This window comes from Cervus elaphus, chromosome 5, assembly GCF_910594005.1.
Source record: "Cervus elaphus chromosome 5, mCerEla1.1, whole genome shotgun sequence".
NCBI classification, from domain to species: Eukaryota; Metazoa; Chordata; class Mammalia; order Artiodactyla; family Cervidae; genus Cervus; species Cervus elaphus.
In genome coordinates, this window is record NC_057819.1 from 19957487 (window position 1) to 19979997 (window position 22511).

At 52.3% G+C, this 22511-nt stretch overlaps 1 protein-coding gene across 5 annotated transcripts in view; it reads right to left on the minus strand.

Annotated features, from left to right (window-relative positions):
- Nucleotides 1-316: 316 nt before the first annotated feature.
- The window catches only part of ABCB9 (ATP binding cassette subfamily B member 9), a 37030-nt gene continuing 14835 nt past the window's right edge, over nucleotides 317-22511 (minus strand). For 3 of the 5 annotated variants that reach the window (XM_043901987.1, XM_043901986.1, XM_043901985.1), the window contains 11 exons: nucleotides 17204-17318; nucleotides 16486-16616; nucleotides 15401-15606; nucleotides 12473-12670; nucleotides 11041-11169; nucleotides 8864-9052; nucleotides 8197-8370; nucleotides 5492-5651; nucleotides 3756-3892; nucleotides 3258-3345; nucleotides 317-1559 (listed from right to left, as the gene is read on the minus strand). In XM_043901987.1, coding sequence (XP_043757922.1) covers nucleotides 1363-1559; nucleotides 3258-3345; nucleotides 3756-3892; nucleotides 5492-5651; nucleotides 8197-8370; nucleotides 8864-9052; nucleotides 11041-11169; nucleotides 12473-12670; nucleotides 15401-15606; nucleotides 16486-16616; nucleotides 17204-17318 — 1724 coding nt within the window. In that variant the 3' untranslated portion in view covers nucleotides 317-1362. Of the gene's footprint in view, nucleotides 1560-3257; nucleotides 3444-3755; nucleotides 3893-5491; nucleotides 5652-8196; nucleotides 8371-8863; nucleotides 9053-11040; nucleotides 11170-12472; nucleotides 12671-15400; nucleotides 15607-16485; nucleotides 16617-17203; nucleotides 17319-22511 lie in introns of those variants that run through there. The other 2 variants (XM_043901989.1, XM_043901990.1) reach the window with 2 other exon arrangements.

Sequence of the window (22511 nt, forward strand, 5' to 3'; positions counted from 1 at the left end):
GAGCGTAGGGTGCTCTGTCCCTGATGGAAAAAAACAGGTGGCATTTGCTGGGTTTCGGCTTTCCCAGGAGGCACAGAGGATCCTGGGGGTTTAGTGGAGACCGGTTTGTTATCCTGCACAAGCCCCATGGAGACAGATGGATGGACGCGAATGTCTGCGCTGGGGGTCCTGGGAATGTGAAGGGCACCCGGACACTGGATGCGGGGAGGCCCTAGACCACCCAGAGTCTCTCCACAATTACACCAGGCAGGGCCTGATGGAGAAACCTAACCAGGCGATGAGGCAGATGGCCCAGAAAGAGGTCAGAGGTCAGGGGTGAGAGGTAGTATACTTTATTGACCGGGTTCTCCCAACATCTCGCAACCCCACTACAAAGCCAGACCTGGGCTTTGCCAGCGTCCCGTGCACCGGACTCCTAGACGTCCAGAGCGCCTCAGAACGGCAGAGCGGCGGGGTGGATGTGGGGAGGGGGCTGCCAGCCAGGGGAGAGGGCGCGGGGAGGGGCAAGCCAGCGGGAGGGGCTCAAGCTGGGCGCTGGGCCGGGGACCCCCCGAGGCTCCGCCAGGCCTGGCCAGCCCCTCACTCCCCTAGTTAAGGTTTAGTAGTGGTTCACAGTGAGACTGGCTTAGATTTGGAGGGTGATGGGCAGGCAGGCGCCTTCCACTCCCCACCTACCATTGGCCTGACTCACAAAGTTGGGAAGAGGGCAAGACAGGAAGTCTCCCCACCCCGCCGTGTTCCCACCACCACAGGGCCTGGGAAGCCCCTTCTCTCCAGGGGCAAACAGCAGAGGCCCAGTTCTCCCTGACATCCCCCCAGGCTCTTAGGGGGGAGGGTCATTTACTCCCGGCTCAGAAGTGTCCAGAACATCTCAGGGACCTTGCCCATCATTACTCCCAATTAGAAAAATGTTTTTGAAATCTAGGAGTTGATGGGGGCCATTGAACCAAGCAGTAAAAAAACCTGGTTAAGACCTTGGTTTAAAAAGGTAGTTCTACCTTCGCCTAGAAGCTTCAGGAGACCAGCCCGAGAGACCAGTGGTATCTCCTTGCCCAGACTGGCGGGGGTGGCTCATGGCAGCAGGGGGCCGGTGGTGGCCCGGGAAACAGGGCAGGGACCCGGGGAAGAGATGCAGGAAGCGGTGACTCGCGGGGCAGGGCAGCTGGCCCTCCCCCTCCAGTGCCGTGGGCTTGGGCTCAGAGGGCAGCGGGGGTGGCCGTGATGGGGGAACCCCGTGGGCAACTCTGCCGGGCCGGCTCCGGGGCCTCTGCCCCACCAGGAGAGGCGGGGCCCTGCGGTCAGGCCTTGTGACTGACGTTGGCCGGCGGCTCCCTGTGGCCGGCTGTGTAGTCCGCGGCGGGCTCAAGCCCCAGCATCTGCCGCTGCACCAGCCTGGCGTAGAGGCCGCCCTGGGCCAGCAGCTGCTGGTGTGTGCCCTGCTGCACCACGCGGCCCTTGTCGAGCACCACGATGAGGTGCGCCCGCTCCACCGTGCTCAGCCGGTGCGCGATGATGAGCACCGTGTGTTTCCGCAGGTTGCCGTGGATGGCCTGCTGGATCTGCGGACACAGGAGGGCACCGACTCACACGCCGCTGCCGCCGCTGCCCACCACCCCACCCAGGCCTGGCTCAGATCCCGGGTCCACCACATCCCACGGACGCTCAGCCCCTCTGGGGCTTCTTTGCCTGTAAAGCCAGGGCTTGCGCAGGACCTGCTTCCTGAGTTTTATGTCCTTGGGGGACAGAGCTCAGAGCCTGACACGGGGCAGCACTCCGTGAATGATGGAAGGGCGCGACATGGTCTTCCCCTAACCTTGGCCTTGGCTAATGGTCTCACCGTCAGCCTCAGAGCTCATGCCAACAAAACCAGCATCACCTGCTTCCTCCATCCTTCCCTCACCCCACAAATCTGACTCATCAGCAAATCCTGTCGCCCCATCTCCCCAGGGTCTCTCTGCTCCATTTTTCCACCTCTGCCACCGTTCCTTTTCGCTTGGATCCCGGCAACTTTCCTGACCCGCTCCCCACGTGGATTTAATACTTTTAATCAGTTCTTGTTGAACTCGTGCTCCAAGCCCTCCAAGAGCTTCTAGTCCTATTTAGGATAAAACCCAAACTCCTGGGGGGAATTTTTGGGCCATGAAACTCTTCTGCATAACATGACATCCTGTGTTTGTTAACACTCATAGAATTCACAATACAAACGGACCCGAGACCTGAATGGTGACCTTGAGTTAATAACAATGCACTAATACCAATTTTCAATGGGAACTAATATACTGCTAATGTAATATGTTAATAACAGGTGACATTGTTTGAGGGGAGGAGTATATACAGGAACTCTGTACTTTCTGCCCAATTTTCTTTAAATGTAAACCTCTAAAAAAAAAAAAAAAAATCCAAACCCCTTCCCAGGGCCTGAACAGCTGGTGTACCCACAATGACTCTGTCCCGATCTCACCATGCCCGACCCCCACCATCAACCATGCTGACCTTGGGGGGTTGGCTGTGGACCTGCTCTGAGCCTTTGCCCGCATTGCCCCTCTTCCCAGACCCCCCTGACTGGCTCCTTTCCCTTCTGGTCTCAGTTCAATAGCTACTTGATGACCCTGGTTCTGCACATGAATTCTGGGCAGGTGTGACCCCATGTGAATCCTGCACTAAGCCACATTCCAGCAGGGCTCCGGCAGGGGCAAAGCCTTGTCCCTGGGATGACCCCAGCCCCTAAACGCCGCCAGGAGAACTGAGTGTCCTAACCGACACGTGCCGGGCGGCGGGTGGCTGAGCTCCCTTTCTTAGAGCACTTACCAAAAGGGGCTTAGAGTTGTCACACCTTCCTCTGTCTCCTGGAGATACACATGCAAATCTCCTAAAGCTCAGGAATGTCTCTCTCTGTCATCCCTTTGAAATGTAATCATCGGAAGGATGGGGCCCCATCTCCCAGACTCGGTGGGAGACAGGAATCCTAATTCGAGTGGTTGCCAACTGTCGGCCAGCTCCCAGCCCTTTGTGAGTCTCCCCTGACCCCTGCTTCCCCCCCTTTCCTACGTCCTCAATCTCCCTTTGAAATGGCTGCCCCATCACCATCATAACCCCTGCACAAATCCTAGACAGACCTCAGCTCTTTTCCCTGCTTTCTTAGCTACTGGATAAAATGTGTTTTCCCAGCTTTAACTAATGGCCAGCCATGTTTCTCAAACTCTCCATCATAAGACTGTTTCATTTTCTACACAGTACAGGCCCCAGGGCACACTCACCCTTGTCTCCTTGTGATCTGTCTCTCACCCTGGACTGGAAACACCTTGGGGGCAGGGGCCAATGTGACCCTGGCATCCAGAACAGCGCCTGGTGCCCGGAAGGCGGGCATTAAATACCGTGTGATAAATGAATGGTTCCATGGCAAGATGGGGGTAGATAAGTCCGCTTCAAATACACTGTGGGCCCTGCTTTACCAATGACATGAGAGTTGGAGTAAGAGAGACACTCAGGTTATGAGCTCCAGGGCGAAGCTCCTAATCCAGAGCCCACATCTCCTGACTCGAACCCAAGTGCATTTGGTTTCAACACCTAGAGCCCTGAGGCTGGGCTGAGTAACCACGCCCTGGGTCTCCTCCATCCCCGCTCTCTGCCCTCAGCTCCAGAACACCCTAATCCAGGAAGCTGATGGCCTGGGAGGGTCCCCACAGCTACCCTGAGCCCTTCCCAGCACCTTTCACCCGCCCTGCTCCAGCATCACCCGCCACCCCGCAACTCACCAGATACTCGCTCTCCGCATCCAGGGCGCTGGTGGCTTCGTCCAGGATGAGAACGGGTGGGTTCCGCACCAGAGCCCGGGCCATGGCCACCCGCTGCTTCTGGCCCCCGGACAGCTGGGCACCCTTCTCCCCTGTCTCTGCGGGGCGGAGGCACAGGTGCAAGTGAATGGGAGGGGAGGCCGGGTGGCCCGCGGGGAAGGACGAGCAGCCCCTGCCTCTCCTTTCCCTTCTGCCAAGGGAGCTCTGCTCCCCGGGAAAGGTGGGGTTGACAGGGCCACCGGCTGGAAACCTCATGGAACAATGCTCCTCCTTCCTGGTCATAAGGGGCACGCAAATTATGACTGTGTGCGGCTGGTACCAAGATGCCAACTTTTACCTGTGAATCTGGCAAGACTCCAAACGTTTGAGAACAGTGTGCTGGGGTGGCTGAGGGCAAAGGGCACCCCGAGTCTCCCTGGGGTGCAGCTGCTGAGACCCCTGTGTGTCGGGTTGTGCTGCGTGAGTGCACAGGCCACAGTTACAGACACACAACCCCTGGACCAGCAAACCCACTTCTGGGAATATTTCCTGCTCATTTACTTGCACTGTGACTCACAGCACTGTTAACTGAAAACGACAAAACCCCCAAACCAAAAAAATAATACAAACTGTCTATCAATGGGAAACTGAGGAAATCAGTTATTTTTGAGGAAAGTATTATAAAGCCACACAATAGAATACTGTGCAGTAGCTAAAAAAAAAAGTAGCTTTCTAGGTATCAATATGGAAAATAAAAGGTATCATTTAAAAAAACCAGGTGCAGAAAATAAGGTACTGTGTTTTTTTTTTTTTTTTTTTCTGTAGATGGGTGGGAGGAACTAAAAACACACACTCATATTTGCATAAAGAAACTCCAAGATGACATGTAAGAAATTAATGAAAGAAGCTTTGGTGGGGGCCGGAGGGAACTGGTAGTGAAGACTGGGATGAAATGAAACTTTTCACTGGACATGGTTAGGTCTACTCTTTTAGTCTTGAACTATGTGAATAGCCCCACTGCAAGAGTTAAAATTTTAAAATACGTTAAATCAAATCTATAAGTTAATATATTGTTCAATTCATTAAATTAAAATACTTATTCACATAAAGTAACTATAAATAATATATATACCATTTTAAAATAATTATGTTTTGGAACTAACTAATAATTATGTTTTGGAGGTGGTGGTTTTAAAGCACTGTGAATGTACTAAGTGCCACTGAAGTGTTCGATTTATTTATTTATTTTTGGCTGCACTACAAGGCATGTGGGATCTCAGTTCCCTGACCAGGGATCAAACCCATGCGCCCTGCAGTGGAAGCACAGAATCTTAACCACTGGGACCACTAGGGAAGTCCCTGAATTGTTCACTTTAAAATAGTTAAGTTTAGGGACTTCCCTGTAGTCCAGTGGTTAAGAATCTGCCTTGTGATGCAGGGGATGTGGGTTTGATCCTTGGTTGGGGAACTAAGATCCCACATGCCGTGGGGTGACTAAGCTTGAGAGCCACAACAAAAGTTCCCAAGTATTGCAACCAAGACTCAATGCAGCCAAATAAATAAATAGATAAATATTTTAAAACACCTAAGTTTATGTTACGTGGATTTCACCTGAAATAATAAACAGTAGCTGGCAGAGGGCAACACATAACTCAGAGGGTTGAATCCCTGAGGATGGACCTCCGGGCACAGTGGAGGCGATGCTCTGGGCCCTGTACCTGTATTGTAGCCGTCCTGCAGCTCCATGATGAAGCCGTGGGCGTTGGCCTTCTGGGCAGCCTCCACCACTGTCTCGAAGGGCACAGTGGGCAGGCCATAGGAGATGTTGTCTGTGATGGAGCGGGCGAACAACACTGGCTCCTGGCTCACCAGGGAGATCTGTGGAGGAGGAAGGATGGGGCATGGGAGGCCAGGAACGCATCAGTCCAGCTGTCACCAGGAACCTCACCAGCCTCAGGCCTGGCTGATGCCTGGGGCCTCAAGTCTGAAATCTGATCAGGGCCCATGGCTGGCTGCTGCATCCAGTGGTCTCTCTTCTTTCTAAACAGTGGAGTCCACTTTCTGCACAAGCCCTCAGCCTCCCTGACAAACACACTGGGGGCCCCCCTAAGCTTGCCGCTCCGGGCTCAGCCAAGTTCCCTGACCTCCGAGACAGAGCTCATTGGCTGCCTCTGACCTGGAAGAAAAGAGTGAGAGAGTGTGGAGTGTGACTCTGTGAGTCTGTCCATGGCAAGAAGCAAGAGGCCAGAGCAGGCCGAGGCCACAGGGACCGCCCTGGTTGATGCCCCCTCCCTTCTAGAGACCAACAGAAAGGCGCTATTGTCTCAGGGTCCCAGCTTTAGGAATTTGTATGTAGTTGGAGGATGTCATTACAATATTGTAAACAGCAAAAAAGGAAAAAGAAAAGAAAATCTAATTGTCCATAAATTGAGGATTGATTAAATTATTACGGTGCACCTATAAAATCAAGCTGCAATATATATCACGATTCTATTTTTGTTTTAAAAAAGTGTACGTGCCTTTATATATTGTTGCTGCTGCTGTTTAGTTGCTAAGCCATGTCCGACTCTTTTCGACCCCATGGACTGTAGCCCACCAGGCTCCTTTGTCTATGGGATTTTCCAGGCAAGAATAATAGAGTGCATTGCCATTTTCAGGTGCCATCTTCACCTGAGGATCTTCCCGACTCAGGGATTGAATCCGTGTCTCCTGTGACTCCTATATTACAGGCAGATTCTTTCCCGCTGAGCTATCAGGGAAGCCTTTATATGTAGATATGTTTACATAAAGATGGGAAACACGTTGGAAAGGAAAGGATGTTGACTAAACTGATAATGCTGGATCGTGCCATGGGGTGGAATTCAAAAGGTGAGGTGGAGGGAATTCTCACGTGTTTGTTATAAAATTCTCTGAATATATGGGAATATAGTTAGATGGTTGAGTTCTACTGCTTTGGGTTTACGAAAATTACAAATTTAAACAGAGGATACTCACAAAAGAGGAAATCCAAAACTCCAAGAAACATATGAAAAAGGACTTAAATCTTTAGTCACCAGGAAAATGCAAAAGACCTCAATGAACTACCTCTAGATACTCACCAACTGGTTACAGATACTAGATACTAGTTATCTGAGATTAAGTATCTGAGCATGTTAACTATTGCAAAGCTTGAACAGCTCTGTCCAGGAGCCACTTCAAGAACTCTGACCTGGGACCACTTCTTCACCATCTACCCATGGTTATATACACATGAGTGGGAAGATGTCACAATCTGTGGCCTCCACCAGCATCTACAGCTAGCTGGAAGTTCTGGAATCTCTGTACCAACCCAGTCTGTCACATAACTTAGTGTCTGTAGATGATGTAAAGGGTGTCTGCTTAGAAGCTGGTGTTTCCTGTGTAATGTGCAACCTGAACAACCATCCAGGGCATCCATCCCTGCTCTTAAACCAGCTCAGAATCAGATGTTGAGTGCACCTGAGAAGGTTACCAAAAACTGTAAGGTCATGAATAGCCTCCTTTAAGTACTGGAGATAATTTAAATGTGGAAAACCTGAACTCTCATTCCCTGCTGGTGGGACTGTAAAGTTAAAAAAAGAAAAATGTAAACCACCTTAATGGCAGGAATTACTAGAGCTGAGAATACACATCCCCCCTGGGAGAACCTACCCACCTGTGCATACCAGGACACACAGTATCAGTGCTGTCCATATCAATATTGTTGCTAATATTAGAAAAACAGGAAACACCCCCAACTATCCATCAAGAAACAGAATGTGTAAATGGACTGTGACATGTTTACACAGGGGATTAGCTCCCAGCAATGAAAATGAAGGAACTACAAACACAGCCTCAACCTGGAAAACTCACAAATAACGCTGAGTGGAGGAAACAAGACACAAAGAATACACATGTTATGACTCCAGTCAGATGAAGTTCAAAACTAGCAAAACACAGCTGCGTTGTCTGGGGAGGCACGCAGCGATGGGAGGAACAAAAGAAAAGCAAGAAAATGATGATTATGAAAGTTGGGTGAGATGGCGCTTCTTGGGAGAAAAAGAAGGGGCACATGGAGTGGGGTGGGGGGGCACTTCTGGAGTGCTGGAATGTTCTATTTCTTGAACTGGGTGGTGTTACTTTGGTGGTAATCCCTTTTTTAAAAAAATATATAGTTTATTTATTTTATTTGGTTGCACTGGGTCTTAGTGACAGCATGTGGGATCTAGTTTCCTGACCAGGCATCAAACCTGGGCCCCCTCCTTGGGAGCACAGAGTCTTAGCCACTGGACCACCCGGGAAATCCCAGTGATAATCCTTTGAACTGTGTGTGTATCCTGCGCCCTCTCACCTGCATCTGTTAGTACTCGCGAGAGAAGGTCAAACGGAAAGGGCGAAGGAGGGCGGCAAAGGCCCGTGCACCTACCACGCGGTGTAAGTACTTGTGGTCATAGGCGCCAATGGGCTTCCCGTCCAGCAGCACCTGGCCCCCCTCCAGGGGGTAGAAGTTCTCCAGGATGTTGACGCACGAGCTTTTCCCACTGCCCGACGGCCCCACAAGTGCAGTCACCTTTCCTGGGGACAGGCTGAAGGACACGTTCTGCAAGGAACACGCAGACATAAGGCGGGGCCGCAGGCTCACTCAGAGGCTCTGGTTGTAGAGGCCCCAGGCACCCTTCCCAGCCTGCCCCACTGCCGCAGCCCCCAGAAGGCTCTCCTTTCTAGGCCTTGACAGCACTTTTATTCTTGTCTCCTTTGCCTGGAATGTTCTCGCTGCTGAGAGCCATTGGCTGGCTCCTGCTCCTTGTTTAGGTCTGAGATCAAAAATCTCCTCCCCCGAGAAGCCCTCTTGGACTATTAATACCATCTCTGCAGACTACCCCGATTTATTGCCTTCCTAGCACTTCTCCTGGAATCCTTTTGTTAACGCTCTGCCTTCCCCAGCTAGAGCCCAACTCCAGGAGTGGAGGCACTCTGCTTTTCGTATTCTTGGCTGCACTGCCATGGCCTGGCCTGTAGGAGGTGCGAGAGAGATGGGAGGAGGGAAAGGATGATGGGAGGTGGTGGTGGGGGGGTCTCAGGCCCTCTCTCACCTGCAAGACTTGGGTGTGGGGCCGAGTGCGGTAGGTGAAGGTCACGTTCTCAAAGTCCACCCGGCCCTCCAGGTGGTCAGGGGCCAAGCTCCCGTCGTGCACCATGGTCGGCTGCCGGTCAATGAACTCGAACACCTTCTCGGCGGCCCCTACTCCCTGCATCAGGCCGCTGTAGACAGAGCCCACAGACTGGGGGGGGAGGAGAAACACGTTCCTGACCCACTGACACCCCAATCCTAGGTCCCCCCTCCGTGGTGCCAGAGGGATGAAGGGGGTGCAGAGACAGCAAGGACACAGCAGCAGTTCTGGGGGCGGGGCACGGTCACAGGAGGCCGGCGGAGCCCCGCCTGCTGGTACAGCAGACCAGGACGATAATGCAAAAACCGGAGAGAGCGATGAAAAATACTGATGCTTTATGTGTTACAGCTAAACCTCACCACTGCCCAGCAGGGTAGGTGTTATCACCCCCTTAGAAGAAGATATACTATACATTTCCTTGGGTAAAAATATACACAAGTATAAATGTGAATAATGACTTATTTTACTGAGTACATATATGTCTTATGAGGTAGCTGCTATCATTAGCTCCTTTGTGGAGATAAGGAAACCGAGGCACAGAGTGCTCAAGTAACTTCCCCCGGGTCACACAGATGGAGAAGCGGCAGAACCAAGGCATTCTGGCGCCCGAGTTCAGGCCCTTAGGACCTGTGACTGTGGGTCCTGGTTGATGAAATGGGGGTAATATTAGTACCGGTATCATGGTTCTGTGAAGACAGTACTCAGCACATAGGAAGCCCTCAATCCACCACAGCTGTTAACATCCAGATATAATTACTCATATTAAGATACAAGTGCTGTGTAGACATTGTCCTCTATCCCTCATCCCAGAGGTGGTCCCGGTTATCAGGGTACTATGTCTTTCAAGCCCTTTCTCTGTGCTTTTACAAACACATGCATGTACATAATTAAACAATTTTGAGACGGAAGAAAACCATGAGATCCGACCATCCCTGTGACTCAGAGATGAGCTTTTTCACTAATTCTGTGTCTTTGGGTTCTCTGTGCACCCGGGCACACAGCTCTGCCTCACTCCTGTGGCTGCTGCCCAGTTTTCGTAGCACAGATGGACTGTTTCTGACATATGGATATACCGTATTGCCCAACCACTGGTTGCCAAGCATTTAACTTTTCACTGTTATAAACCATGCCCCACTGGATATCCTGGGACACATGTCTTTGCCTAGTGCTGTGGATGTTTCTCAAGCATGGCTTCCTTGACGCTGATTCAAATGACACTGCGAGTCTGATGGGAGCTAAGGCAAAGTGTCATCTGCAGAAGACACTAACCCTCCCCTGACCCCCACACCTTTGGGCTTTTATCACTGCCAGACACACAGGCTCTACCTTAGTGCTGGAGGGCTAAGACCAGAGAACTAATACCCTCACTCTGCGCATCCTCTGGAAATGACTGATGGCAATTTAGGCACAAGCTCCCCAGCTCCCTCATCTCAGGACCTGCTGGTGGGAGAAGCCAAATTAAGACTTAATCTACAAGGACTTCCCTGCTGCTCCAGTGGCCAAGGCTCCATGCTCCCAATGCAGGGGGCCCGGGTTCAATCCCTGGTCCAGGAATTAGATCCTGCATGCCGCAACTAAGGCCAGGCACAGCCAAATAAATTTTAAAATAAAATGGAAATACTGTATGTTTGTGTGTGTATGTGTATATATGTGTGTGTGTGTGTATATATATATATATATAAAGACATAATCCATTTAAAAAACAAACCCACTCTGTCCTTTTTCCTTAGAGCTACTCTTTAAAGTGGGTTAAAATAATGTCAGACCATCTGGCTTGGAACTGGGAACCCCTTACGAACGTGAGGGGCAAGTCGCTGAAGCACTCTGAGCCTCAGCTTCTTCTTCTGGGAAGTGGGGACCCGGGGAGCACTGAGCCCTCGTACAGGTGCTCAGGGGCATCTTCTGAAATTATCTCTGTTGCTGCCACTCTGCTCCGTAAAGTTCCCGTCACACGTTAGTGTTAGTCTCCTTGTTGGTCCTATCATGTCCTTTAGAAAGAAATGCCACCTCCTGCGGACTCTGGAGCACCCCCATTCAGATCCCTCCCCCTTACCTCTCCCTCCTCCCCAGGAGCCCCCGTTCCCCAGCCAGCCCCTCACCTCCATACAATCTCCCAGGACAAACTCATAGATGATGAAGGAGATGAGGTTGCCACTGGTCATCTGCCCCGAGATGACGAGGTGGCCCCCGTAGTAGAGGATGCTGACCTGGACCACAAGCAGCGTGAGCTGGAGGGCAGATGGAAAGCGGAGTCTGACTCACGGGGGGCCTTGGCTCAGATCCACAACCCCATTCCCTCTGTCTCCCCGCCCCACGGGCTGCAGGCGAGGTGAGAGCGGCTGTGGACTCTGCACTCACAGTCATAAACTGCAAGTGCAGCCAGCGGCAGGGACGGCCTCCCACAGGCTGGTGTCCCTGTCACTCACGCCCTCCCCGCCCCCGCTAGGGACCCTGCAAAGGCCCCCTTGCTGGAACAGGGGAACAAGGCTTTCTTTGTCAGGGCCTGGCATGTATACACACACACACACACACACACACACACACACACAGAGTTCCTAAGCGCACACACACACACACACACACACACAGTTCCTAAGCGCCTCAGTGAGGCCAAACTATCCGTCTCCTCCTTATTGGGAAGAGCATGGTTCAGAGACGCTGAGTCCTCTGGCTAAGGTCACACAGCATGCCCAGCCAAGCAGACGAGGTCTGTATTACCAGGAAGGAGGGGCTGTGTCTGGAGTGTGCTTGCCTCCCGCCCCCTCTGGGTCTGGGGGAGTGTCTGTGAGAGGAGTGGAACCTGCGTACCCATGACACAACCCACTCGGGGTCCCCATCTGCCCTCCTCATTCCAAGCCAGTGACACTGGGCCAGAACTAGACCCACGGCTGGGCCACGGTGCCTCTGCACAAGCAGCAAGAGGCGCCCTTGCTGGTGGGCAGACCGTCAGGAGACTTGGCTAGCTGGATTTCAGGCCTTTCTCCCCTCTGGCTGGCACTTTTGAGGAGGGGTTACCCTGGGTGGGGGGAGGTCCCAGAAGGTCCTTATCCCCTGCTTGGCTGTAGACCACCGGCTCCTTCCTTGCCCTAAATTCCAAACCCTCCTCATGCCTACCCCAGCTCTTCCCCGACATCCCACCCTCGGGTGTGCCCAGCACACAGCAACAGGCCCCACGTGCTCCTTCTCCAGGAGGGGCTGGAACACATCCCCAGGGAGTGAGCCAGACACTCTAGGACCTGCCGGGAAGCCGCCCAGGTCGGATCCCAAGGTGGCCTCAGGGTGACTTCCCACCTTGGCAGGAGTGTCTCCCCAACAGGGAAAAGAAAGTTCCTGCCCGGCCACCCCACACCCAGGTGAGAGGTAAGAGGGGGTGTCCTGGGGGGACATTCACAGGAGTCTACATTTCTTTCCAGAAAGATCCTCTGAGGAAAAGCAGAAAGTCAGGACAAAGTCAAGTGTCACACCAGCATCAGGGACCTGGGCTAATGTCCCCATCTTTGTGTCAGACCTGCCCGGGCTGGGGGCACGTACCCCGCTGCCCCAGACGTAGTACATGTAGGCTGCGGCCTCCTTCCTGTTCAGCTTGTACACCTGCTGCAGCTTCCGCGAGTACACCTCCGCCTCCTCCTCCTCGTTGGCAAAGCTCCGCACTGTCTTCATGGCGCTGATGGTCTCCTCGGCTGTGCTGCTGGCTCTGGCCAGAGCAGTCTGGACCTCTTTGGAGAGCCTCTATGGGCGGGAGTGGGGACAAAGAGGAGGAGACCTCAAAACAGACAGGCTCACCCTCTGCCCGAGCCCCAGGTCTCTCTGGGGTTTTCTGTCTTTAGTTGGTGTCAGATCTATGCAGGGAGTTCCAGGGACAAAGGGATGAGACCTAGCTCCCCTTCCTCTCCCATCTCCTTCTAGCGTGATTTGCTGAGCTCAGACAACAGACCCCAGCTGGGCTTTGGGGGTGAGCTCCTGAGGCTCTATCTCCTGAGGGATGGGGCGCTGATTGTGAAGTTATCTCTAGTATTCAGAGGAAGTTAGGCATGACCATACATAATCTTCTCAGAAAACGAGTGTTGATACCTGATCCTGAGCTGGCATAAGAGCAGGGATGCTCTGGATGGTTGTTCAGGTTGTATACTGCCCAAGAAACACTACCTATTAAGGAGGCACCATTTACATCCAGCAATATACATTAAATTATGTGAGAGACTAAAAATTGGCACAGAGATTCCAGAACTCTTAGCCGAGTTCTAGATGGTGGTGGAGGCCACGAGCTATGAAATCTGCCCACATCATGTGCTTATAACTGGGGATGGATGGCTGAGAAGTGGTTCCAAGTACATGACCACCAGACTGCTGCCCACAGAGTTCTGGAAGCAGTCCCTGGGCCTTGCTATTCAGGCTTTGTGATAGTTACCACACTCAGAACTTCACACCAGCCAGGAAGGCTGCCCAGGAGGCTCCTACATTGGCATATCTCATGACCTGCGAGTCATGCCCAGGCCATCGGAAGCACGCGGTGTACTCGGACTCAGGCACCTTGGGAGGAGCCGCAGTGCCTTGAGTCATGTCTGGCTGTGGACGATGTGTGTGGCTTGTGGTGATGACTCAATGATGGTATCCTATACATGGCATACAGGTACGAGACCTAAATAGGGCTTGCTTGAGGCCTCACCCCTGAACTCGAAGGTGGAGCCTGAGGTGTGCACAGAGGCTGGGCTGATGTGATGCGGGGCGCTCCAGGGCTTCCTGGCCCCTCCCAGGGGCTGGCAGGAAGGCAGGAAGGGTGGGGTGGAAGGGAAACTGCTCCGACTCCAACTCATATATTTACTTTCTCTCCTCAGGGACGAAAACAGCGAGGCCAGTGATCCAGAGCTGGTGGGGAGAGGGCCCTCTTCGGTGATTGGGCTCTGCAGGAGGGCGACACAGTGGGCTGTGGGGAATGGATTCATGTAGGTGCTGGCCTCAGGTCATGGGCACTAAGGGTCCTGACCAAGTGGGGAGCTCAGGGTCCAAGCACCCTGGTCAGGAGTGCCCCTGTCCCCCTCAGGCCTGGATCACTAGGGAAGAGGCTGCCTGTACCTAGCCTGGGTCCCTGAGGGCTGAGAGGCACCCACCACTGTGGGAAGCAGGAGGAAGGGGAGGCAGGGGCCTAGCTTACAGGCTGATCCTTCTGACAGAGGCAGCGCTGGGGGCAGCCAGAGGCGACTGCTGCTTGCCCATCATTGCACCGTGGGTGAGGGCCTCGATCATGGGGGCCTGAGTGCCTCCACCCCCGGCCCCAACCTTGAACATACACTCTATAGAAAGAGAGCAAACTTTGCACTCAGAGTGAAACCCAAACTTCCCACAAAGGCCTATACCATCTAACCCCCCCCCACCACCTCCCAGCTTTCTCCTCACTCCTGGTCCTGGCCTCACCAGCCTTCCCGAGGTCCTCAAACAGGTCAGTCACATTCCCACCTCAGGGCCTTTGCACTGGCTTTGCCCTCTGCTTGGAACGAGCTTCCCCAATATGTCCACCTCTTTACTCAAAGGCCACCTTCTCAGAAAGACCAATTTAAAACTGCAGCCTGGGACGTCCTTGGTGGTCCAGTGGGTAAGGATCCACCTGCCAATGTGGGGGACACAGGTTCCATCTGTCGTCCAGGAAGATCCCACATGTCTCGGGGCAGCTAAGCCAGTGCACCACAATTGACGAGCCTGCACTCCAGAGCCCATGCTCTGCAACAAGAGCAGCCACCGCAACGAGAAGCCCGTCCACCACAGCTAGGAAGTAGTCCCTGCTCACCGCGCTAAGAAAAAGCCCAAGCGCAGCAACGAAGATGCAGCACAGCCAAAAACAAAATAAACAAAAATTTTTAAAAGGGATAGCAAAAGAAAGACATTTAACTTTAAAAATAAAATAAAACTGCAACCAACTCCAATTCTATTTCTTTTCATTTATCTCCTCCAACTTTTATTGTATTATATCTCTAGTCATTAAGTTGTGTCTGACTCTTAAGACCCCATGGACTGCCAGGGGGCATCCTGCCAGGCTGCTCTGTCCATGGGATTCTCCAGGCAAGAATACTAGAGTGGGTTGCCATTTTCTTCTCCAGGGGATCTTCCCGACCTAGGAATCGAACCCGGGTCTCCTGCATTGCAGGCAGATTCTTTACCAACTGAGCTATGACTGTATTATACATTTCCATCATTATCATTGTTTCTATTTATTGGCTGGCTCTCCTATTAGAATATAAGCTCCCTGGGGACAGGGGTCCTGTCTGATTGATGTATCCCAGTGCCTGGGACTTAGTAGGTGCTTAATAAATATTTATTGAATGACTGAACGAATGAATGACTGAATGCAAACTCAGTTTTAAGACAAGTCCCTCACTAGCCCCCAGTGGCCCTCTGAGCCCATCCTAAGGGATCATTTGAGAGCTGCTGGTGGGGAGACCCCAGCGGGGATCAGGCGGGGCCTACCTTGTAGTACTTGCCATAGATGTCGGACACCATCATGATGATGGGGAACCCCATGAAGGTGACCAACGAGAGTTGCCACGAGAGGCTGAACATGAAGACCACTACGCCTGTGACCTTAACCGTGTTCCGCAGGAAGATGTTGATGTTCTGGGAGACCAGGTCGCTGACCATGGTGGTGTCCGAGGTGAGGCGGGAGATGAGGTCCCCTGGAACACAGGCATCTCAGCTCCCTCTGCAGTAACAGGGCCACTGAGGGTGGGGGCGGGGGACCCTTGGGGAACTTGGACCTTCCCCGTCTTCTGGGCTGGGTTGCAGGGGGGACAGGGTGAGTCAATGGCCTGAGGGCTGCTCTGAGTCCAGCCCTTGTCACCAGTATCTGGTTTCAGCTTCAGCATCTTCCAGAGCACAGAGGAGGCAGCTGAGGCTCAGAGAGGGGGAGAGTCTTGCTCAGCGCCACACAGTATGTACGTGACTGAGCCAGAGCCGAACCCCTGGCCCCTCCCCGTCACTGGCAGAGGGGTCACTCCCCTCTTCAGCCTCACGGTAATAACAATCTGAGCTATGGAAGAGAGAGGACCAGACCATCCCTTACTGATGGCTGGATACTGGGCTAAGACCTTGACAACAACCTCGTGGGGCAGCTCCTGTTATTGTTCTCATCTTATGGAGGAGAAAACAGAGGCTCAGGGAGGTGAAGTCAGGGATGGGACCTGCACCCACGCTGAGCTGCCTCAGAGACTGGGTCTCGGCCTCCCTGTTCTGTCCTGTACCCCTGCCCTGCTCACCACCACGGGCCGGAGGAGTCCTGGCCCATGTGCTTCCCGCAAGCTAGTGGGAGGTGAGGCCTTGGTTGCTTCAGGGACAGGATGGCCTGGCCAGGGTCCTAGAATGGCCATAGCTCACAGCAAAACCTCAGACCAGCTCCCCAGGGCTCAGCCACCAGGGGCATCCCCACCCTGAACTGGATGGCAGGGAGAGCCAGCAGGACTGAAAGCACTGATTCACCCATTTAAATCCTCAACGTGGGGCAGGCCCACCTGGCTGGGCCCAGCCCCAGGTCACCCGAGGCCCCCGGGAAGACCAACCTGTGCGATTCTCGTCAAAGAAGCTTGTCTCCTGAGACACCAGCGAGCGGAAGAGACGGTTACGGAGACGAATGTTCAGTCTGGCAAATATGAGGGTAAAAATGCCGCCCCGAATACCTGCGGCAAATGAGCTAATTGCAGATAAGAGATGTTATGTATAGCACGACGTCCTTCCGGCAACTGACCCCCGCCCCCCCGCTGCTCCCTCCCCACTGCTGGCAGGCCAGGGCCTTCACAGGGGCGAGGGACCCCAACCTTGAGCCCACTCTCTGGGGCTGGCACTGCCGGGGGGTCACCCTGTTCCCAAAAGGAGCCCCCAACGTGAGGGCACAGGGGGGACTTCTTTTACTGTGGGCGAGGAGCCCAGTTCCACCCGTCGGGCCTCTCGCCTTTCTAGAACAGCACAGACAAAGTGGCCCTTGTTTCCTGCCTGGAAAATAGCTGGGGGTGGGGTGGTGCCAAAAGGGGAACCCCGAGGACTGAAGTTATTTTTAGGGACAAGAGGGGTGTGGCTCTAGGGTGGGGCTCAACCAAATGGGCAGAACTAAGCCAGTAGCTGGGTTGTTGGTTACCATGGGGACAAACTGAGGGACAGGCCTTCACCTCCCACCCGCAGGGGCATTTCTTGGGCCTTCCTGGCGCCTTTCCCTCTCAGGAACTACCCCATTCCCGCTCCCAACTGTAGGCCTGGTGGGTGGGAACAGGCAGGGGTCGCTACCTGCCGATGGCCAGCACACACAAGACGATGACAGCCGTGCTGAACTGCTCCATGCTTTTCTGGATGACGATGCCGTCGATGGCCCGGCCAGTGTAGTAGGGAAGGAAGGTCTCTCCTGCCGGAGATAGGGCGGGCTCAGGGGGGTGTCTGCAGCCAGGAGGGGGCTCAGGAAGCCCACAGACTACCCACACTGCTTATTCCACTCGTGGGGTTTTCTCTCTCTGCAAACTCCTGCTTATTAGCCGGGCAGGGGTGGGGAGGGGGGCCCCCTCTTTTCAGAGATCAGAAACACAGGAAATGTGTTATTCAGTCTATACTGACTGGATCCTGTTATCATGAATAATGGCTCCCAGACATGGAGAACACAGAGCCACGGGGCTGCCGGGTGATAGTTCATCCCCTCTGCATGAGGACTCAGAAGGTGACCCTGTTATCATCCATCTTACAGATGAAGAAAGTGGAGCCGAAAAGATGAGCTGAGGCTCATCCAGTCACACCACCGATTGGTGGCGGACAGCCGCCAAAGTTCACTTCTTTCTTCTCTCTGCCAGAGGGTTCAGAGTCCAAATTCTAGAAGCTCAGAAGATGTTGAAGTTCTGCTTCTGAGCAATGCTAGAACTGCTACCCCGCCCCTCTTGGTGGGGCACTTTATAGCTTGCCAGATAATTTCTTACCCATGTGTCTCACTGTGTCTTCACATCAATCCTGGGTGTGGTGGGGGGAAAGGGGCATCCGGCAGAGATGTCATCCCCATTTCACTAAGGTGGAATGGGAGACTCAGAGAGGCTGAGTAACTTGCTCAGCGTCACACAGCAATTAAGAGGACGGCAGGACTCAAATCCAAACCAGCTTCCAGTCTGGGGGCTCATTCCTTGTGCCTTCCCTCCCAATAACCTGGAATGAATGGCCCACTCTCATGGAAATGATGGACATGGAATGGGAGGTGGTCAGACCAGACTGTGTCCAGTTTTCACTGCAGCTCTTTCAGCAGCCACAGCCTGGGTCAGCACCAGGCATAGAGGAGGTGCACAATGAAAGTCAATCCATGCACCCTGTGCAGGTCTGGTGGGTCCCTCCCCAGTCAGCTCTGCAGAACTGGCTCAGCCAAGACAGTGAGGCCTTCCATGGGGTTCTGGCGCCCTCTGTTGGTCTTGGCACAGAAACCACAAGGAGGCTACAAAGCTGGCCTTCATCTCCCCTGCCCTTGGCCAGATGGGGTCTCCAGCTAGTTCTGCCTCAGCTGCATCTCTGCCTCAGTTTACCTATGGGGAAGTAAAGGGCCTGAGGAGCTCCAGCAGAATTTTTGGTCCAACAAGCACCAGTGATGATATTAACCACCACAGACATTCATGGAGCCCTTGCTGGGTGGGAGGCTGAACTAATAAGCGGGTAGGCAAATTCTTTTGTTGAATCTGCCCAAGAACCAGGTGAAACTCTCCGGTCTGCCAGCAAATCTTGCAGCTCTACCTTGAAAATACTTTTAGAATTTGCTGCCTCTCCCTCTTGCTGTCCTACCCAGCTTTGTCAACGTCCTGTGGATGGTCTCAACAAAGTCTTGGTTCTCCTTGCTGCCACCTTTGTCCCCATCAACCTGTTCTCCGCTCCCAGCAGACAGCAGGAGCCTGTGAAACCCAAATCAGATCGTCTCATCCTGGATCAAAGTCCTCACAATGGCTGACACCCCCTGCACGACTGGTCCTGGTGCTGAGCTACTATCTTCTACTCTCCCTCAACTCTCTCTGCTTTTCCTTCAATAATCAGGCAGCTTTCTGCCTCAGGACCTTTGCACGGGCTGTTCCCTCTGCCTGGACCACTGTTACCCCAGATAGCGACTCATTCATCTCTTTCAAGTCTCAAATGCCTCCCAATAATCCTATAAGTGTAGTATTATCATTCTTCCCATTTTACAGATGAGGAAACTGGGGCTCAGAAAGGTTAGGTCATTTGCCCAAGGTTATTGTAGTTAGGTTGCCATGAAATCCATATTAAAGAATCACAATGGGACATACTCAACACTAAAATTAATCTTTTTTTTTTTTTTACTACAATGGGCAGTTTTTCTTTTTAGATTATAAGATTTCAGAAAAATCTGGGCCCTCCTGGATGCTTATGGGTTGAAAAGTAATTGCTAATCATAGTGTGCACGCGTGTGTGCTCAGTTGCTCAGTTGTGTCCGACTCTGTAACCCCATGGAGTGTAACCTGCCAGGCTCTCCTGTCCATGGAATTCTCCAAGCAAGAATACTGGACTGGGTTGGCATTCCCTTCTCCAGGGGATCCTCTCGACTCAGGAAGTGAACGCGCATCTTGTGCATTGGCAGGCAGGTTCTTTACCACTGCACCACCTGGGAAGCCCAATAGCCATAGTATTTAACTTTTATGAAGTACCTGGTTTTGCCAGGCACTGTGCTTCACCTCATTTAATTTTCACAATAACCTGGGACTTACCTGGTGGTCCAGTGGGTTAGGACTCTGCACTTCCACTGCAGGGGATACAAGTTCAATCCCCGGTCAGGGAACTAAGATGCCCTGCGGTGCAGCCAAAAAAAAAAAAAAAAATTCACAAAACCCTGACAAAGCCCTAATTACAAGATGAGACACTGAGGTTTGGCCACTGTTAGTAAACTCGACTAAAATTATCTGAGACTTCCCTGGTTGTCCAGTGGTTAAAAATCTACACTTCTGATGCAGAGGGTGCAGCTTTGATCCCTGGTCAGGGAACTAAGATCCCACATGCTGCATGGGGTGGCCAAAAAAATTAAATAATGAGTAAAGTTGTGGGCCTGATCTCAAGTTTAAGCCCTTGACCTCAACATAACCCTACAGGCTGGCACAATCTGCTTGGCTGTATTTTAGGACATCTGTATTCCCTAAGTTCACAACAGCTGACAAAAGCACCCTGGCAGGTGGGGGAATAAAGGCTGTGGGGGAGACAACTGCCAACATGGGCAGGATGGTCATCCACTCATTCACTCATCCATCTACTCAGTGAGTCTCATTCAATGCCAGGTATTGGGGGCCCTGAAGGAGTCAGACCTGACCTCTGACCCCAAGGGGCTCCAAGCCTGCTAGGGGAGGCAGCAGAGTAGACGCAGGACTCTCTTGTCACCAAAGCTGTGGCTGAGGACCAGGGTCAATAGAATCCCAGTAGGCTGCTCACAAGCAGACCGCTGACCTCGTAGTGTAAGGAGCAGCAGCAGTCTGGTTAAATGAATAGGGGTCATCTCAATACTCACGGCCACTAAAACTTATTGGGAGCTTTCTATGTGCCAGGAGCTGTCCAAGGCATCCTACTTGTATGAGCTCACTGAACCTCACAACTGCTGAGATGCCCATTTTACAGATGAGAAGACGTGCCTAAAATCACACAGTGGTCACGGGGCCGGAACTGAGAGGACAGAGGGTAGCTGGTACGTGGAAATGGGCTCTAGGGCTCGCCAGTCCTCTCTGAGATCACTGTGGCTTTGTGGCTGCTCCCAGACTCTGTCCCTCTGTGAGTTAAATATGTAACGACTCATAGGAGCAAACATCCGGGTACTTACCATATGTAGCAAGCTCTGTACCTCTCCTCCTCTCAGTCCTTTTTGTTTGTTTAGCTGTGCCTTGTGGCATGTGGGATCTTGGTTCCCTGATCAGGGATCGAACCCATGACTCTTGCAGTGGAAGCTCAGTCTTAACCACTGGATCACCAGGGACATCCCTCTCCTCTCTGTCTTTATTCCAACTTTACAACATCTTGGAACAAGGATGCTAGCAACTCCTATTTCACATAAGAAGGATGTGAAGCTATGGAAGGTTGGATCACCCTCCCATGGTCACAAAGCCAGGCCTGGAGCAGGAATGGAATTGGTACCTGGGGCTTGTTGCCCCCAGAACCCAGAGAGTTTCCACCCTGTGATGTCATCTTCTCACTGGGTTTCTGAAGTGGTACTTTCAAACTGTTTGGACCAGACCCAGAGGAGCAGATACAATTTATATCACCAACCAGGACACACACACAGGTGTTTCATGCAACTTAAGCTCATCACAGACTACATAACCTGATGGTTCTATTCTGCTTCATTATAAAAAATGCTTTGAACCCAGAAATGCCACTTATCTGTAGGATAACTTCTTTAGATATATCCACATTTATAGGAAATGTGTATAAAAAAGAAAAAAAAAGACTCAAAACAACCCAAGAGTCCAACAACAGATTGACTAAATAATCTATGGTACAGTCACACAGTGGAGTATTATGCAGTCAAAAACAAAATGAGGAACTAACTGGGAAAATTCTAGGATATATTATTGTTGTTATTGTTTTATATGGCTGCACTGCATAGCAAGATCAAACAAGTCAGTTCTAAAGGAAATAAACCCTGAATATTCATTGGAAGGACTGATGCTGAAGCTGAAGCTCCAATACTTTGGCCACCTGATGCAAAGAACAGACTCCCTGGAAAAGACCCTGATGCTGGGAAGGACAGCTAAAAGGAGAAGAGGGTGCAGAGGATGAGATATTGGATGGCATCACTAACTCGGTGGACATGAATTGAGCAAACTCTGGGAGATAGTGGAGGACAGAGCCTGGCATTCCATGGGATTGCAAAGAGTCAGACACAAACTTCAGCTGAACAACAACAGTGCAGCATGTGGGATCTTAGCTCCCCTATCAGGGATTGAACCCATGACCCTTGCATTGGAAGCTCAGAATCTTAACCACTGGACCACCAGTAAAGTCCCCAGGATATATTAAGTGAAAAAAGCAAGACGCAGACTAGAGTGCAGAAGGTGGGGGAGAGAGACGTGCACTCCTTTGCTTACAGCTGTATAAAGAAACACTGGAGGCACATGTAAGAAATGAATAAAAGTGGTTTCCTGCCCACGTGGAAGTTGCTGGAACCGTTTCCTGTAGTTAGGCCTGGGCAGGGGGATTTAGGGTTGTCAGGGGCAGAATTAGGGCGAAACCCTCAATGTTTACCTTTGCATATTAACATGATGTTTGAATCATGGGAGGAAGATACTAAAACTGGAGAGGATGGGGCTTCCCTGGTGGCTCAGTGGTAAAGAATCCGCCTGCCAATGCAGGAGATGCGGGTTAGATACCTGCTCCAGGAAGATCCCACATGCCTCGGAGCGGCTAAGCCCATGCGCCGCAACTACTGAGCCTGTGCCCTAGAGCCCAGGAGCCACAACGACTGAGGCACGCGCCCTAGAGCCTGTGCTCCGCAACAAGGGAAGCCAGCGCAGTGAGAACCCTGCGCGCCGCAACCAGAGTAGCCCCCACTTGCCGCAACTAGAGAAAAGCCCGCACAGCAACAAAGACC